At 43.2% G+C, this 19,249-nt stretch overlaps 1 protein-coding gene across 16 annotated transcripts in view; it reads left to right on the top strand.

Moving 5' to 3' along the window:
• Nucleotides 1–18,697, top strand: part of LOC135250319 (inositol polyphosphate-4-phosphatase type I A-like) — a 40,277-nt gene extending 21,580 nt beyond the window's left edge. For 8 of the 16 annotated variants that reach the window (XM_064326502.1, XM_064326499.1, XM_064326498.1 and 5 more), the window contains 11 exons: nt 1,823–2,009; nt 2,123–2,341; nt 2,604–2,745; nt 5,243–5,275; nt 6,036–6,208; nt 6,700–6,823; nt 6,954–7,221; nt 7,616–7,713; nt 7,986–8,098; nt 8,757–8,911; nt 11,050–12,068. In XM_064326502.1, the coding sequence (XP_064182572.1) occupies nt 1,823–2,009; nt 2,123–2,341; nt 2,604–2,745; nt 5,243–5,275; nt 6,036–6,208; nt 6,700–6,823; nt 6,954–7,221; nt 7,616–7,713; nt 7,986–8,098; nt 8,757–8,911; nt 11,050–11,230 (1,693 nt within the window). In that variant the 3' untranslated portion in view covers nt 11,231–12,068. Of the gene's footprint in view, nt 1–1,822; nt 2,010–2,122; nt 2,342–2,603; nt 2,746–5,242; nt 5,276–6,035; nt 6,209–6,699; nt 6,824–6,953; nt 7,222–7,615; nt 7,714–7,985; nt 8,099–8,756; nt 8,912–11,049; nt 12,069–15,942 lie in introns of those variants that run through there. The other 8 variants (XM_064326509.1, XM_064326508.1, XM_064326505.1 and 5 more) reach the window with 6 other exon arrangements.
• The last annotated feature ends 552 nt before the right edge of the window (nt 18,698–19,249 follow it).

The raw sequence follows: 19,249 nt of genomic DNA, 5'->3' as shown, positions 1-19,249 counted from the left end.
GCGTTTTCCAAATGTGTCTCGACTTGTGTGTTCTGACTCTCCAGTGAAATGAGTCATGTCTCTCTTTACACAGCGCTGCTTGTTCAGGAGATGGCTTTACATTGTAGTGAATGAGGAAAGGTAGACATATAATCACCACCGTAACCAGATAAATGACCCTGAAATGACCCATCGACAAAAAGACTTGGGATGTGACATTAAATGAATTCCGCGTCTAAACTGCTGGCAAAGGGTCAGGGGAAATGACAAGATTGTCAGCGTTTGATGAGGATTAAGGTTTGTGTCTCTTTGAAGTGAAGGGTACATAATTGATGCACTGTGCATTGCTTGTCCATGCGGATTTTCTTTTCCGTTCAGATTAATTAGATCTTGGACATAAATATTTGTGGGTCACTGGGATTGTCCGACTAACCGTAGATCGAAGAAGCCATTATCATCCATCTTTGCCCAGGACCAAGTGGGGGCCCTACCTTTCCCATCAAAAGTCTCACCTTGGTGGTATAGCCGGAAGAGTAATGGGAGCGGCATTGGGATGTTGGAAACGGGGAGAACGTCCCCTTCTGGAAAAGAGTCGGTTCTTAATTGAGGCCGTCGCCTAGCAACTGCCTGCTTCCTTCTAAGTGTGACTTTACAGGCGGAGCTCTGATAAACCGCCCACCCCCAGTCCCACAGGCTCCCAGAAATGAAAGGAAGGAAGATACACCATGAAAGTTCAGGCACCCAGCTGTGACCATGCGACAGAGAACGGACTGCGGTGTTTCTTGGCATTATAATGTAGCAGTTATTTAAATCAGATCTGGGGTCTTTGTTGACCTGGAGCAGAGTGAGTAAACCATGGTGGCTCTGTTCAGAGAGGAGAAAGCCTTGCGTTGTCACCAGGGATCAGGTAGCCGGGGGGGAAAGAGCTACACTTCGGTTTCAGGAAGGCTCACACAGTGTAACCCTATATGAATGTGAAGACCAGACGCTCCCTTCCTGAAAATGCACTGTTAGTGTCTGACGCGGTTGACGTTGAAACTCCAATGACAAAGTCTGACCTTGGGTTGCCTCGCCCACCGCAGTGACTTTTCACCAGAAGGTCTTTTGCTGGGCTCATTCTGATCCTCAGAAACCTGTGTGTCTGCAGAAGAGCAAGCCCCGTAGTGTTTTAGGGAGGCCATGGGCCAAACATGCATGGGGCTACCTCCAGTCTCCACAGCATCCTTTCTTGCACACTTTGCCCCTTACCTTCATGTGCACTGTTCTGAACCCCCCCTCCCCCATCTCCCCCTACCTCCACATCCTCACACTTGGTCCTGTTGGAGCTGCGATTCATAACCTGCCCAGTGTACGGTAGGGGGGAACAGGCCCTTGTGATCTTCTGTGCAGATCAGAGTGTCTGTCCTAACAACCAGAGGCTCCCCAGCAGTAGTCTTTGCTGTCACATTTTCACAGTCGCGGATGCTGAAAGTAGGTTACAGTCATAGCAGATAATACACAGAGAAATGTTGGGTAAAAGATAATTAGGTTATATAAATTTATCTCTGTATTTCCTTTCTAGTGCCTGTGACAGAGCGTTGAATTTCTCTTGACCTTGGGCAGGGAAATTGCTTCCATTAAAATACAAAGGAGAGAAAATTCAGAGCTTCTGAGACGTTGCTGGTTGCGGTGGCCTCTCCTAGCCCCTGATTGTGGCACACTACCTCACTCTTCACTGTATTGTGCTTCTTAAAGTGTGTTTGTGTGTGTCTGAGGGAGAGAGAGAGAGAGATAGAGAGAGAGAACATAAGTGTGTATATATTTAATCCTCACACAGGTATCTAACTGTCCTCTCTACCCTTAGCAGTGCCGTCTCCAGCTCCCAGTCCATCGTCTACATTCCCCAGGACATCGTCCGCGCCAAGGAGATCATTGCCCACATCAACACGCTCAAGACCCAGGTCAGCTACTACGCCGAGCGCCTGTCCCGCGCCGCCAAGGATCGCTCAGCTAACGGGCTGGAGAGGACCCTGGCCATCCTGGCAGACAAGGTGAGGCGCTAGCTAACCGGGGAGAACGTCCCTGAGTCCGAGACCCCCAGAGAAGGCTCCGACTTCCCGTTGCCTTTAGCAGTCATGTGACTGTTACCTCACTTCCTCCTCAGACGCGGCAGCTGGTGACGGTGTGCGACTGCAAGCTCCTGGCCTCGGCCATCCAGGCCCTGAACGCCGCCCGGCCAGAGTACATCGCCTCCAAGGCGTCGCCCTCCACCGCCGACGCGGACCAGGTGGTGCTACGCAACGACCAGGACACGCTGCTGGCCAAGTGGGCCGGGCGCAACAGCCGATCCTCCCTGCACGTCAACTGGCACGAGGAGGAGTGGGTAAGGTGTCAGAGTGTTCACATTTAAACAAGGCAATCTGTTTTATCTGATCTGAGCAAAATCAAAACATGTCAATATATAATTTAGATGTTGCAGATAGTATTTTTTTTCTTCTTTGTAGATTCCCAGTATATGCAGTATGTTTGTGTTCACACACACACACACACACTTTTGCAATTGCCTATTTCACCTAATATTGCCTGACACTATGTAGTATGCATATTATTGTCTATCTACCCCCTCCTTTCCCATGATTCCTCAGGAGAAGGTGTGGCTGAACGTGGATAAGAGTCTGGAGTGCATCATCCAACGGGTGGACAAGCTTCTGCAGAGAGAGAGGCTGCAGAGCAGCAGCAGCGAAGATGTCTTCCTGTGCGACCAGCAGGGCGGCGCCACCAAGAAAGGTAACCTTGCGGGCCACCTGTGTTCTGGAGGACAACTGCATGAAGAAGGGTCTTCCTCACTCGACCCCACTCCATCGTCTCCATCATCACCATCGTCTTCATTCGCAAACATTGCTTTTCTCATTCACCCCCTCATCTTCATTTTATTTTTGTTTCTTCATTTCTTTGGTTTTATGAGCCAGTCATTTCAGAATACATAATTTCCCCCTAGATCAACAAGCGCAGTTGTCTGTTCTGGGGGGAGGGCATTTTAAAGGCATTAGAAATGACGATTAAGAAGAAATTTAGTTGAAAAACAAAAGAAACATTAAAAGCCATTGGTGCTACTTTTTATTGGAGCATTTAAGGCCAGTGACTTGCTGGAGATCTCTGATCTCAGTGTCCATTAGAATTTTCACTGAATCTTCTTACACTCCATAAAGTATGTATTCCAGGACAAATAAAGTCACTTCATTGTGTATGCTCAGCATACATAGCATTTCACTGTTGGTTTCCCCACATCTCCAACACTAAAATGTCAGAACCTCTGTGCCAATCAGAGGCAAATCTGCAGAGGCCAGCACCCATTGAGAGATGCTGTAGCCCCATGCATACTGGTGGAAGCCTGTGAGTGGCCACTTTTTGGTCTAAAGAATGGTTCTTGGTGTTTTAGTATTTTTCATGATAAAGTCTCAGTATGTTTGTAATTGTCTGTAATTATTATGTAATGACAGCTTTTTTTCTTGGCCAGGTCTCTCTTGTAAGAGATTTTAAATCTCAGTGAGACTAATCCGATTAAAAGATACATAAAATAGAATTAATATATTTAAGCACAAATTCACTTCCTCCCCCATTTCTCCTGACTGTGTGTCACATTTCCATCCTGCGATTTTTGTCATTTTTGAATGTGTTTAACGCACCTGACTGCACTCTAAATGTGGAAGACCCACTGTCTCTGGTTGGTTACCAGTTCTGCATGCTGCTTGTTTTCTGAAACTGTGTGCATGTCTTCCTTTATTTTTTCTTTGTTTTTGAAGTTGTGTTTGCACTCTTAATTATTGTGTCAGAATATTTCCTGCTGTAAGTTGCATACAATTATGTGAACCAATTGTTTCTTGTCACATAAAACACTGTTGATAAAATTTACTGTTGTACCAAGAAAGGTTCAAATTTTTTATGTTATTTTTTTTCCCCCCAGAGGTTGGAGTTTTATTTTGTATTTTAATTTTTTCAATTTACCATTTACCAAAAGATATCAGAAGCTTCATAAAGTTTAAGAATTGCATTTGTTGTCGAGTTAATTGTTTGTATTGTATGTATGTTGCTGAGGTGGATCTTTGTATGTACTTGCGGTTGAGGTGGTTCATTGTATGATGTTCTTGTTGTCACAGTTGTTTAAAAACATTGTGGTCTGTCCTGCCCATCTTTCTGATGGCCTTGTGTTTGTGAAAGCTCCTCCATGCAGATGTGTCATTATCAGTAATTATTTGTAGCGTACAATAAATCCTGTCCCCACAGGATTTTTATTAGTGATATTAATGGGTTTGAGAATCATTTGTGCACAATCTTCATGGAAGGACATTGAGGTTTAGAAACCCATTAATTCCAGAACCGTCTAATGGAACTAGTCTCTCTCTGGTCTCTCTTGTCATCCTCGGAGTGATTTGGTGGTTTCATGGTCAGCGGGTTTTATTTTAATCATTTGTTCTTTTTCAAACAGAATACCGATTGTAGTCCTTTAGTCCTGCTTATGGTTTAATGCTAGTTGTATCTGAGTGGCTACTCCTCAGTCATTATGGTAAAACAGGACTGTTACCATGACGTCCTGAGCTCTAGTCAAAACCAGAAATGGAGGCTCTTTTAAAATGCAGGTCAGCGCGCTACTGTGGTTTCTGCACCATGTCAGCGAGTGAGAGACTGGAGAGATGAGGCACTCACTGTTGACAGTGAGGTTGTTGGAAGGTTCTGGAAGGTGCATGCGGTTTTCTCCTTGCCCTCCGGCTCATGTTATTGTACGCAAATCTGAGAGGAACGCGAACGAAGGCTTGCCAGCTTGGCTTTACAGCTGAACCCAGATCAGTCACCCTGGTCTGTCTGTGGGTCTCTGCTTGTGCATGCTGGACCAGCACGCATTATCAGACCAGCACGCATCACCAGCTGCTCATCTCACCTGAAAACAATGGAATGCAGCGGCATCAATCTGCCAGCATTATGTACTGTATATCTGGCTCGGCAGTGGGACTGGAAAACACACAGAGAATGTCTCCCAGAAAGCTTGCACACCTTCAGCTGTGCCTCGTTTTATCACCTTATGATTTATGTTTTTAAAAATTTGTTATTTGGCGCTCCCATAAAAATCCCAAGCTTGTGCGTGCGTGCGTGTTTGAGGTTTCTGCTCTGGCTGCTTTGGGCTGCAGTGAGGCCCGGTGATGCGTCCACGGGGCGTTGTCTGAGCTGCTTCCTGTGTTGTCGAGAGCGCTTCCTAACCACGCATGTCACACCTCCAACCCTCCTCTAGATGCCAGTCCCAGTCGGGAGGAGACATCCCCAGGTAAGCGCTGTCTCCATCCGCCTGCTTCCTAACCCCCCCCTCCACGCCCCCAGGTCCCGCCCCCCCACAGGCCCCGCCCCGTCGCAGCTCCAGCGCAGTGCTTCGGCTATCTGCAGTCCTGCAGGCCCACAGAGCTAGGCTTTGAGGAGCTATCGTACCCATCTCAATCTCTGTTGTTGTAGTCTTTTTTTTTTTAATTGTAATGAACAACATATCACTGAGTGACTTCAAAAATTAAGCAATTTTTCACAGTATGGAAGGAGGGTAATTATACTATGTCAATGGCTGTGGAAATGGTAGACCAGGCATGCATAGTTTCATCAACCTAATGATGAAACTATACATGTTAAAAAGACTGATTTTGTCAGTGGTTTGTATAGCCAGGGAGCCACAGCCATGGCAGTATTGTCAATGATGCATTTGGATGGAAAGGTGTGTGTGTGCGTGTGTGTGTGTGTCTATGTGCTTGCATATGTGTCCATGCGTGTATGTTTGTATATGTATACGTGTGTCTGCGTGTGTATATATTTGTATATGTGTGTGTGCGTGTGTGTGTATGTGTGTGTGTACATGATAGTGTGTGCATGTGCGTGTGTCTATGTGCTTACATATGTGTACATGCGCGTGCGTGTGTGTATGTTTGTACATGTTTGTGTGTGTATGTGTGTGTGTATGTTTGTATATGTGCATGTGTGTACGTGTGTGTGTAAATGTTAGCGTGTGCGTGTGTACCTGTTTGTGACCTCTCTGCTGCCTGCAGGTGAGTGGAGTGAGGCTCTGTACCCGCTGCTCACCACGCTCACCGAATGTGTGGCCATGATGAGTGACAAGGCCAAGAAGTCCATGGTGTTCCTGCTCATGCAGGACAGCGCCCCCACCATCGCCATGTACCTCAACCTGCAGTACCGAAGAGATGTGGTCTTCTGCCAGACGGTCAGTACATGCTTCTACACACAAACATGTGCTCACACACACACACATGCATGCACTCACACACACACAAACACACACACACTCTCAGATGTGCATCAATGCTTCTAAATGCCAGCTTGTGTAATCGGTGTGATTTTATAAAACCCCAGAGCTCATAGCCACCCATTGCCTGGCAAGAAACACCATAATCTATCTGATGCTAAAGCCACAGATCCCTACTGTCCCTACTCCAGCCAGTGCTATCTGCAATCTAATGGATGACATCACCTCATATGGTAGATCTGAGTGCATCTGTTGCTTTTGTGAAGCTGTTGCATGACTAAATCAGATATTACTTTCACATCAGTAAAATAATCATAATTTCCTAGTTTTAGTTTTGAATCTAATGTACCAAGCACTGGAACATTAGCAGTGTGTACTTGAGTGCATTGTTGCGTAAGATGAGCCAAGATGGGAGTCATGCTGTTGTCTGTCGTTCTGTCCTCCTTCAGCTGACAGCCCTCATCTGTGGATTCATCATCAAACTGAGGAACTGTCTCCGTGACGACGGCTTTCTGAGACAGCTCTACACCATCGGCCTGCTGGCACAGTTTGAGAGCCTGCTGAGCACCTATGGTAAACAAGCAGTGCGTGTGTGTGTGTGTGTATGCATGTGTCGTGTGCTTATGTGCGCATGTGTTTCAAGAGAGGTGCTTGCAAAATTGGAGGACGTCATTGTTTGTGTGTGTGTCTATGTGTGTTTTAGGAGAGGAGCTGGCCATGTTAGAGGACATGAGCGTGGGCATCATGGACTTGAGGAATGTCACCTTTAAGGTGACTCAGGCCCCCTCTGGCTCCGCCCCTGACATGCTGCCCGTCATCACTGGCAACCGGGACGGCTTCAACGTGCGCATCCCGTTGCCAGGGACCATGTTTGACGCGTTGCCACGGGAGATCCAGAACGGCATGCTCTTGCGTGTCCAACCCGTGCTGTTCAACGTGGGCATCAATGACCAGCAGTCCCTGGCTGAGAAGTAAGGGTGAATGAGAAGGGGGGGGGGGGGGTCCTGCTATGGCACAGTACAGGTAGACTCCCTGCTACTGACACTTAGAACTCAGAGGATCAAGGGTGTCATTTATGGGGGGGATAGGGGCTTACAACAAGGGGCCTCCAATATTACAAAATAGGCCAAATTGTCCCCCCAATAATATAGCATGATTATAAGAAAAAATATTTCATATAATATGTATGGGGATTTCAGGATGTGATTGATATTCTGATCAGTAAAGCTGGGTGTTTGTCACAGAAGATACAGGTGCAATGTATTCTGTGTCCTTCCCCAGTTCACACAGTTTTTGTTTGAAACCTGATTTTCTGCTTATCTCTCTCATTTGAGCTGATTCCGTTTTGCCTGTGATTTTTCATAGGCTCGGAGATACGTCATTACAGGAGATTATCAACATGGAGAGCCTGGCCCGTCTCAACTCCTACTATGAGCAGTTCAAAGAGGTTTTGCCTGAAGATTGTGAGTCACTAATAGCATTTCATCTTTGTACAGGAAACTAGGCTATAAATCTTACTAATCTTAGTCTGACTAAAACAAATTACCTTTGTCACCATGGACCTGAAAATATAATTGGTTTCTCTCTCTCTCTCTCTCTCTCTCTCTTTCTCTCTCTCTCTCTCTCTCTCTCTCTCTCTTTCACTCACTCATTCACACCTTCCTCGCTTTCCTTCCTTTTTTCTTACCCACCTCTTTTCATTCCCCATTTCTCCCGCTCTCTTCTCTCACTCCAGGTCTCCCTCGTTCCCGCAGTCAGACCTGCCTGCCGGAGCTGCTGAGGTTCCTGGGGCAGAACGTTCACGCCAGAAAGCACAAGAACGTGGACATCCTGTGGCAGGCTGCTGAGGTAGGGGTGGCTCCGCCCTTCACTTTACAGGGCAGGGCTTAGCCTAGCCTGGGCTCTGTTATCCACACAGAACGCGTATGTGTGCGTATGTGTGCGTGTATGTTGTACCTGCGTGCACACACTTGTGAACATACGTGGGTTAGTGAACGTGGGTCAAATGCAGAAAATGTATGTGATTCACTGCTCAGTGTTTTTAGTCACTATTGAAAGTACCTCCGATTGTGTAGGTACTTGATTCCAGCTGATTCTTACCATAGCTGACTTAAATGGTACTTAATAGTGGGCGTATCATTTGAATGAGGCTGGAATACACAGGCTAATTGTGTAATATGTTATTTTTGATTTCCTGATACGCTATTCCTTCTTTAATTTGTGATGTTGTACTGTGCTTTTCTGTATGCTTGTGCTTTAGCAGTAGTTAAAAGTAATTACTGCGGAACTTTCTGGTGCTGCTCACGGGGGAAGGAAATTGTAATGAATGAAAAAAATGGCTACACACATTCAATTTTTAGTTCATATAAAAATGAGATTAAAGAAGATCCAAAAAGTATTTCAAACCTATGTGCGCTCATAGCATTATTCTGTAGCAGAACGAACGCACATTTGTTTTGCTAACAAAGTAAGCCGCAGCTGAGACAGTGCCCCGCCCTCTGTTCAGATCTGCCGGCGGCTGAACGGGGTGCGCTTCACCAGCTGCAAGAGCGCCAAGGACCGCACGGCCATGTCCGTCACGCTGGAGCAGTGCCTGATCCTGCAGCACGAGCACGGCATGGCCCCGCAGGTCTTCACCCAGGCCCTGGACTGCATGCGCAGGTAGGTGTCCACCCCACTGCCTGAGCCGATCTCCTCTCCGACGTCAGGGGACCATGCCAACTGCAGGGGGCGCCACAGTCTCCGTTTCGGCCCTGGGAGCGGTGAAGTCAGAGCGGGTAGTGATTGGCCAGAGCAGACAAGCTGTGGTTCGGCTTTGGGTTCGCTGCAGTGCAGGGGGCCTGTAACTTTGGTCATGGGGAGCTGCAGGTCTGCTGGTTTTTCTTTTGACCTTAAATTAAGCAACCCATTTGGACCCAAGAGGGGAAGTTGAGGTGAATTTAATGTGCTTTGAAGCCACTCACCCTGTATTCTCAAGAAGCAGGGTTGGGGACCCCTGCAGCAGTTACCCTAGTTTTCTTTTAGGGACGTGTTTCTTTTAGGTATATTTTCTTTAGCTACAGTCAGAAGTTAAAATGTGACATCATCAGTTCCTCTCTTTCTTTGGAGAGATTACCTACTACTTTTGTTAGTGATACAATAGTTTCACAATTTTCAGTAAAATCTCATCACCCTTTTTCTAAATTCTTTTGAAGTGGTATGAGGTGAACTATCACCGCAGTGTAACTGAATTTTGAAACACCACTTCCTGTGGTTTCACCAGTTCCTTTTCAAGATGCATCTCCAGCAATCAGAGCAGTCCCTGACATCCTCAAAGTGACTTAGATCTCCTGGTTCTGAAGCTTCGCCTCTCCCTGTCTCTCTCTCTGTGCCTCTCTGCAGTTAGCATTTGTTCCTTGCACTTTACCTTGGTTAATGTACACCGTGTGTATTCCTTCCAGCAGTTGCTTCTCTTGCTTGTTGATGTCGGTGCCGCAATGCAGAGAATGCTCCCCATTTCTAGCGATGGAGCTCTTATCTCTCCACCTTGCACTTCATCCCCCCATCTTTCATTCCCTCTCCCCTCTGACCCCATCCCCCCGTTTGCTAGCACACTGCTTCTGGGAGGGGACGGAGGGATAGAGCACTGGTGTTGTTGTAGGGAGGAGAGAGCCGAAGGGAATAACGGAAGAGGTTAAACCTGGCACAGTAAATGTGCAATGCTGTCTCCACGCCCCTTGCCTGCCTTCATTTCCACTAACCCCCCCCTTCCCACACTCAGTTTCCTGTCTCACATCTCCAGTCTTCTTCCCCCGTCATTTTCAAGAGATCCCCTCTCTCCCTGACTACTCCACAGGCTGCGACCCAAGATTATTTACTGTGTCTTGCAGCCATTTCCAGCTAACAGCCATTACCCTTTGCAAAAAACGATGATAAAAGACGTTGTAGGATATAGCAGGGTTACACTGTTTCGTGCTACTGAAATGCCCCCTTGCTGTTGGATATACAGTAGCAGTGTTATACTGCTACATGCTACTGAAATGCCCACTTGCAGGGTTTCAGCTGGCATTCTGAGAGGATTGGCTTTGTTAGCACTGGAATACATCTGTGGACCAGCCGAGGGGAATTATGGGATAGCTGGCATGGGCACAGACCATGGTGCCCTTTCCTTCTGCCCAGTGTGGCCTTGCGCCTGTTGCATGCTGGGAAGAAGCCGGATGGCGCTGCATGGCCCCAGATCTCCCCCTTCCCACACATCCCCGCCTGCTGATACATGGAGTACCATCGCTGTTTCTTCGTGCCTGTCTTTTATTTTCTGTCCTGAAGACTAAAGAAAATTTCTCTTAATTTTCTCTTCTTTTGTATCCTCTTTCTCTCTTTCTCTTTATGATGATTATTTCATTTAAATTTTGGTTTGGTATTTATTTTGGTTTTATTTTCATTGAATTTTTTTTTTTTTTTGTTTGTTTGCTTTTACGTTTTTTATTTACATTTTCTGGGGTGGTTTTGTTTTGGGGTTTTTGTTTGTGTGTTTATCTGATTTTATATACATTTTTTTGGGCTTTACTCTCCTTACATTCTACTGGGATTCCATCCCTGGTCCCCTGCCCACATTTCTGGTCTTTTTCTTTTTTACAAATATTCTTGTAAACATCACTTCATCACCACCATCATCCTCATCATTTTTGATATTATTATATTTTTCATGCCTGTTCCCTGTTCATGCCATCCCTTTTGGCATGTCTCTGTTCCATCCACCCCACCCACCCCCCATGACTCCGCCCCCTCCTCTGTGCCCCTCCCCCTCTCCCTCTCCACAGCATTGGGACCAGGGAGGGGGTCACCCAGAAGAACCTGAGTGGCCTGCTGCCTATCCGTGATTTTAGGCTAGACCCCAGCCTCCTGTACTCCCTCCCCTTATTGGCCCTCAGTCCCAACCTGCTCATTGCCTGGTTGTTCCTGAGCGTGGCCTACCTGCTGGCTAAGCTCCGCTGTAACTGAAGCCTGCCAGTCTGTCTCTCTGTCTGCCCGTCTGTCTGTCAGCCAGCCAGGAGGCCAGGCCGTCTCTGAGTCTGTCTGTCTTTCTACCTGTCTGTCTGTCAGGCAGGTAGGCAGGCAGTGTGTTTGTCTGTGAGTCAATCGCATGGTCATTCTGTCTTTGCCTATCTGGCAGGCTGTTTGTGTGTCTGACAGGCTGGCAGACGGAGGGTTTTCAGGTGATCAGACAGACATTCCATTGCGTAGACGGTTAGTCTCTCTGACTGTCTGTCTATCTGCCAGGTAACCAAACTCTACAGCACTTCCCTGCTTACATTTGTGTTCTTTAAAACAACTGGCCCAGGGAAAGTGCTGGTCTAAAGGTCTAAGTGGCTGCCATTGTCAGTATTTTGCCTTACTTGTATTTCTACTAAATTTATTTAAGGTACTAAATTAACTAAATTCTCCTAATGCAGATATTAAATACTAAGTTGTAAATAACAAAATACTTTTCCCAATATTGTAGAATAGATGGCCCTATGAAATATTATTATTATTATTATTATTATTATTATTATTGTGGTGGTGGTGGTTGTTAATTTCAAAGAACTATTAGACCTACCATAATAGCTATATTTACACAATTGTCTCGCTTGGCTTTTTAAGTCTTCCTTCCTTTTGTGTTTTTGTAATATCCAAGAGTGGAAATGAAGAGCAGGCTTGGTCAGGGCTGGGTTGGAATGGTCTGTTTATCCCCTGCTCACGTGCCAGTGGCAGTGTTGCCACACTGTACAGTAAGGTCTTTACGCTAGCTCAGGTCTTCCTGCTTACGTTCAGCAGGGAAGACTGAGCTTTCGTTAAATGCAACATATTTTTTATCAGTATTATTTTATTTTTGTGAGGAATAGCTAAACTTGCCAAATTGCAGCACGTTATAGGATGTGCTGCATATTTTAAGCAATGGAAATTTGTTTTCATTTTTTTCTGAGAAATTTGTAAGACCTGCTTGATTATGCAGCAGTTATACCATTCACATATATATTTCCTTATGTCTGTCTACTGTGTAATTGAGTTCTACGAAAAAAAAGCTTTCTTTTCCAGTTCTTAGATAATGTATCTTAGATAACTGGGTATGCTTGGAGCATTTAATTTAGTGAAACTATTCAACATGAACATTTGTTTGGTCAGGAGAAAATTTTATTCCTTAGGAAATAATAAGAGAGTAAATTAGTTTTTGTATATAGAAGTTTGTTGGAGTATGAAAAAGGAGTTTGAGACCATAATTATTGCCAAATGCAGAAATGAATCTTGGTATTTCCTGCTCATGGGAATTACAGCACCAATCCCAGGAAACAGGTGTAGGTACAGAGGAATGTGATGTATGGCCAAAATCAATAAATGTTCTGTATAGATGAGATCTTCTGTAACACGGGAGACATGGGCAGGGCCTACAAGGCATATTTCAATCCCACGCTATAATGCATCGTCTCGAACTGTCATAGATAAACCCGAAACAGGCCTCTCTCAACGTGACTGAACAGCGACTCTCCGGTTGAGGCCATCAAAGGTTAAGGTTGTGTTCTGCTAGACTGGATCTGTATCATTTCTGTGCCGGTTCATTAAATCCTGGACACTGAGGTGATCCACATCAGATAAAGATCGAGTGCGTCTGTGCACATTCTGTGTAAATCTGGCCCAGTGGAATGTCACTTGAGTTGAATTACAACTTGAGTTGTAACTTGGAAAGGATCATTAAAAAACATGCACACATTGGTTAAACATAAAAAAATAAAAATAAAAAAGAGGTGCATGCCCCATGCCATTTCTGTGGAGCAGTCAGCCTCACGACTTGGGTATCAGCCCCCTGCTTTAGGTTATACTCTATCAGAGCTACTGGTGTAGCTAGGTTATTTGACAATACGATTTAATTGAATGGCCAACTTGGCTGGGTTTTCAAGTGAATTAGGTTATTAGGTTAGCTAGCTAATAAGAATAGCTTCCCAAGCTGTTGGAACTAACATTACCTGATTAGCTACCCAACAATTAAATGGTAATAATAAATAATGTACTAAAACTCTGATGTAACTTGATGCTACTTTAAAAGCTCATAGCCAGTCAGCTACAGTTAAATGGCCCAATATTATTTTTCTATGAGGAGAGTTCTGCCACCCTTAATTAGTTCATCAGTTTACTAATGTGTTTGTTGTAACCACTGAATCTTCCTATTATCTGATTCTTTCAAGACATACTCATAGATTATGGCTTGTTTTCTGTCTGAAAGATCAGGGGTTAATGTCAGCGCCTGGAATTACAGGCTGGTATAGCTTTGTGGGGTCGCTGCAATAAAGAACCAGGTGTACAGTTGCTGTTTGCATACAATTATATTTTACATATATATATATTGATCGTTTATATTACGAACTAATATATGCAGAATTTGTTTGTGGCAGTGTCTAATTAAAAATAAATAACTTGGATTTAACATGGAACATAGAATTATCCTATATTATTATTATTATTATTATTATTATTATTATTATTATTATTAGGGGGCCAATCACCAAGGGTGCGTAGGAACACTATTGTTTTTGCTAGGATCATTATTATTCTTATCATTTTTCTTTTGCCTCTCACTAAGTTTTCACCCATTTCCAGTATGGCTGCAAAATTGCAACATTGAAAAAAATATTACAGGCATCCGGTTTCACATACATGCACCAGATTTCTTCCACATGTCTAGCTCCTCATGTTGAACAAACAATGTCATAGAGCCCATAGGATTTTCTGCCATTTTGAATTTTTTGAAGAACATAGGCTTCTCCTTGTACTTTGCCTGATGATCACCAAATGTCAAATTGCTAAGGACATTTTGATATGTGCCAAGATGATGCAGTATGGCCTGTAGGGCCTTTTTGCTAAATACTAATTAGCAAATTTGCATGAGCTCTGTCAACTTTTGAAAACATGAAGAGATATCATCCATTATAGTATGGCCCTGATTGTAAACAAGGTTGTGCTTTATTGAATAAATAAATAATTCATACTATCAGGATCACAACTTTACTTCTCTATCTTAAACCAACCTGGGGAACGGAATTATTCTCAATAATCGCTATTGCCTCAAGTTGCACTTAATGTAGGCTAGAGCAACAGTGCATGCACAAAGACTATGAAAAAGTGCATATAGGATTCAACACTAGTCATGGTGCGTGCAGCATAACCAACTGTGGTTGAACCCAAGGAAGTTATCCATTATAATATATAGTGTAGATTTTTAATTTAGAAACGTGCTTTACTTCCATTACTTGGGCATTTGTGGGCGAGACAGGGCCGGTGGAAGGGCAAGGGTGGGCTGCAGCAGGCAATGGGGGGAAAACTCCTCAACTCAAAGGGGCACTTTTGTTCCGGAGGGGCATATGGGCTGGTGCTTTAGCACCATTAGGACCTTATGTGTGCATGTGCCAGGCTGGGAAGAAAAAAGGACTGGACCCTGCCCACTTTGCTTGTCTCCCTCTCCCATTGCAGCATGCAGTGCACACCAGCAGCACAACTGTGATATGAGGACAACTAAATTGCAGAAATCTCAGAAAGATACAAATTGCACTCAGTGTTCTGTGGTGCACCCTTGATGCTTGGCCTCCAACATCGCTGCTTGCAGCTATTATTATTATTATTATTATTATTATTATAGTTTTTAACTACCTCTGCTATTTTTGGATCGTTTCTTAACATATTTGTGGTCCCGGACAGAGCAGTAATTTATTCCAGGTTATGGCACACTTGTAATAACCAAGTAGTCACTGGTGGATTTAACCGATCAGGTCTGTTTGCTTATCTGAGATATAAACTAGCAACAGGATGTTTACTTCTCTGTGATGCAGTGCGGGTATTGATTCTGTGCAAGTTAACTTCAGTGGACCTGGGGGGCTCAGTTTTTCTTCTAAAGGATGCCATTTTCAGTCAGGATGAAATTGATGCAATTTACATATTTGTATTATTATATATATATTAGATTATTAAGAAGTATTTTTTGCCTATTATATTTTGAGGGTTTGTCTTTAATGCAGATGTAGAAATGCAGAATGTGAAACTGAAATGATATTCATGCTGTAGTCACTTTATTGGGACAAATTTCCTATTCAGCTTATTCAGGTGAACATTGGTCTTTAGTCCACGATTGTAAGAGAGGGCTTCCAACTCAAGAGAGAAACATAAATTATCTTTTTTTGCTCCAGTCAAAAGAGCTGCAGATGTTAATCTTCCAAAGAATCTGCTTGTGTTCTATCAGTCCAGAGTTAAATATTGCTAAATATTAATTATCTATATTCCTAATATCATTAACAGAGCTGAAAATTTGCACCAACCAGCTGTCTGTATTTTATATGTTTATGCAGTTTGTGCTTGTTCGCTTTTATTCATTATTTTTTGGTCAGACCTTTGTATAAAAACAAGCTTTTTCTAGTCTGGCTTTGTGGAGCTATTGGCTGCTGTGACCATCCCCTCACCCCCTCCCCCTTTCAGCAACCACTTCCGTTCTCATTCCACATCCCATTGGCTGTCACAAGTCATGTGAGCTTTTGCTTTGTCAGTTCGCTGCCACGTTTATTTTGAAAGTTGTTTGGTTGTTTTTTGCTCATTGTCGTTAACACAGCCCTTTTTTGTTTGTTTCTTCACCTGCGATCATCCTCTCTGTACTTTATCCCCCCCTCCCCCTTACCCCACCCCCCACCCCCCAGCGAGGGTTGTCGACGGGAGAACACCATGAAGAATGTGGGATGTCGCAAGTATGCTTTTAACTCTCTGCAACTAAAGGCCTTCCCCAAATATTATTGGCCTCCAGAAGGTACTTATGGGAAAGTGGAGACCTGATAGGACAGCTGGCCTCCAAACCCTACCAATAGAAAAAGGGGGAAGAACAAAAAAACTAATCATGCCGCTTCATGTAAAATCACTCTTAAGATAACAAATCACAAGAAATTCTATGACATGTGTATATTTAATTAATATGTGTGAATTTGGTTTCTGCACACGCACAAAACCTAAAACTAAAATAAACCTTTAAGGCCTGCAGTAAACAGGATTTCATTGTCCTTTTAGTCATTATTCTTAACTGCACTACAGTTCAGTAAGTACAGTACGTATGGTCTGTCCTTTTCACAGTATTTTAAAGATAATGACAGTTATTGCTCCAGAGTGTAAATTTGCTTTACAGTATACTGGACAACTATGGCATACAGTGAGTACCCAGCAGGGGTGCAGCAGTTCACAAAACTCATGGTTCGGTTCAGTTCACTGTTTTGGTTTTACGGATTCAGTTAGGTTCGGGTCTTAAAATCTTTGGTAAAGCAGAGAAAAGGGTATCACTGCTATGTTCCCGTGACAGTTCATATAAAGTTAAGAAATCCCTGCTGAGATCATATCTCATAGCTGCCCGTGTGATCACTTACCTAAGGCTCATCATTACTCGTCTCAACAGGAATATCTTGTACATTTCATTTGGTGTCGGTGCATGTGAGGTCTGCATTGCTGCATTTTTATTGGTGAAGCAGAGAACATCTAGAGTGCTTCTATACTGTCTGAACCTGTCATAGCATATGGTGCTTGCACATGCAGAAATACTTTAGAGTCACACTAATTCTCCCTAAAACTTGCTCTGCCTCTGGGCTGACCATGACCTTTCCTGTCTTGTCCAATCTGATCTGAGCTGGGCCTGTGGACGGAAAGCAGAGCCCTTGTAAACATTCCCAGTTGCTTGGTGGCCAAGCCCAATGCTGCACATGATGTTGTTTTTCGTAACAACATCCTGGTTGTTCTCTTGTTTACCTACATAACAGCCTCACATGCAGGTGTATTCTCCAGGTGTATCTTTGTGCTTTCACAAGTTTTTGAGATGGGAAGACTGAGTGCATTCCTCTGCACTGAGGCGTATCCCAAGTATTCAGGTCTTTGGAAAGAATGTGAATTGTGAAAGAGCGTATCGTGGTCCTAGAGATAGCTTTAACAATGTGCTAAGTCCGCTCAGTGCTGAAACACTCACTAAATACATGCACTTTCAGGTTTTATTGTTTTAATTGAAAGAAGTAGGGTACAAGTTTATTTATTCTGTAACTGAATGCAACATGATAATGTTTGGAGATCCAGAGACAGAATCTATGCTAAGAGAGTACTGAACAAGCCACTTCCCCACAAAGAAACCTCTTGGAGCTAGAGCGCTTTTCCACATACAAGTGTGCCGTTGTTGGCATTGTACCATATGAGATTCAGCATCTGAGAGTACCTCACTATGAGTAAGCAGGCATTCATTTTAAGCTTCTTCTTGCACATCTATTTACCAGTGTTCACCAGCAGTGGGATGGAGATTTTGTTCAACTCGTGTCACTGTCATGTCCTCATGTTTCCTTTAATGTTTTGAATTTCTAGCAGAAAATATGCATGTGAATTGCCATGCACTTCAATGTGTTGATTAAGGACTTATTGAGATAGAAATACTGACCTTTATTGGGTCAATAATCTTCCAATTGTTTATAGGGTTTGAGGGTTCATATTAATGCGTTTAAGCTTTAATATGATGTTTGGCGCAAATGGTAGCTGCGGTTATAGTCAATAACCTGACGGAAACTGAAGCCTTTGTTTTGTGCACACGAGAGAGACGTTTCCTTTAATTGATTTGTACAATGTAAATGGTTAAATGTAAGGATGGCTTGTGCTTCAGTCATTCAACAAATAAATCAAGGGATCTTACGAATACCCATAGCTCCAAATTTACTTTGCCCACTACTAACTTGTTACTGGCTTGTTCTGAAAAATATTGGTACACATCTTCGTTCTGCTCCAAACAGATCTCTCACTTCCTGCTACTATAATTGATTTGGCTGTAAAATAAACAGTCTAGAACTCGAGAGCTAGAACTCCCCCATGCGGAACAATCATTGGAAACAAGAATTCCATACAGTATGAACATTTTGTTGTTTTTAGTCACTAAGGGAACTGTGAAATATTAAACTGTACTGGACAACCAATATAAAGGCTTTGTATTTATTTGAAATGGTAAAGCAAAAGCATCTTTAAATGCATGCATGCAGCAAAACTTGCATATAATTGTGCTTTTTAAAAAGGTACCAATGTACTGCTAGAAAATGTCAATTTGATCAGTTGTGAAATGTGATTTGTATAATGTAACTACTGACTTCTCACTATGAGTCAATTTACTATAAAGTTTATTTTCAATGATTTAGACATGATTACTTTTTAGATTTAATTTATGTTTATTCTTTATAAATAAGAACTGTATAGCTCATGCTCTACAAATGCCTTCTGCCAAAGTAAACATTTTGGAATTTATATTGGATTTATTTTTACAGTATTAAACATTTATGTTTTGTTGTACATACAAAGAAAGGGTGTCTTTGTAGTTTTGAGTTTTGCTGTGAAATGTGCTTTATCTCTAATACTCCTGTATAACATACACTATTAAAAAATGACTCATCCCAACCTCCTGTTTTGTTCATGGCCATTTTTATTCTGTCACAACCAAAATAAGTAAGTGAGCTGTGACTTTTGGTCAGTGCTTGTCCTGGAGGGTAGGAAGGCAGACCCATAAAGAAAACCTGCAGCCCAGCTAACACACAGAATGTGTCAGTGAGGGGTTACCTTTCCTTTACCTTCTCTTGCCACCTTCTTTATGTCACAAAGTACTATTTTTAACAGGTACTCACTGATGATATTTCCAGTACCGGTTCTAAAATTTTTTCCATGAAATCCTCAAAAAAGTTACGTAAATTCAACTCCCTCTTTCACACTTTCTTTTCTAGACTTGAGTGTTCATTCATAATATTTTCTGTCAAGATTTTTAAAAAAGCAAGAACTAAAACTTTGGCTTACTATTTCCTTGTTATTGAACATAAGGTTGATCTTTCCTTAAGGCACTTACCCTAATGCTAACCCTACCCCCATCAATAAATCAAACTACCAAGATATCCTTACGAAACTAATGGTACACTTCAAGTACTTGTTTGATTAAATACATGCATAAATAATCTTGTA

This window comes from Anguilla rostrata, chromosome 3 (assembly GCF_018555375.3).
Source record: "Anguilla rostrata isolate EN2019 chromosome 3, ASM1855537v3, whole genome shotgun sequence".
Lineage (NCBI taxonomy): Eukaryota > Metazoa > Chordata > Actinopteri > Anguilliformes > Anguillidae > Anguilla > Anguilla rostrata.
The sequence above is the reverse complement of the archived record's forward strand: the minus strand, read 5'-3'. Positions and strand labels throughout refer to the sequence as shown.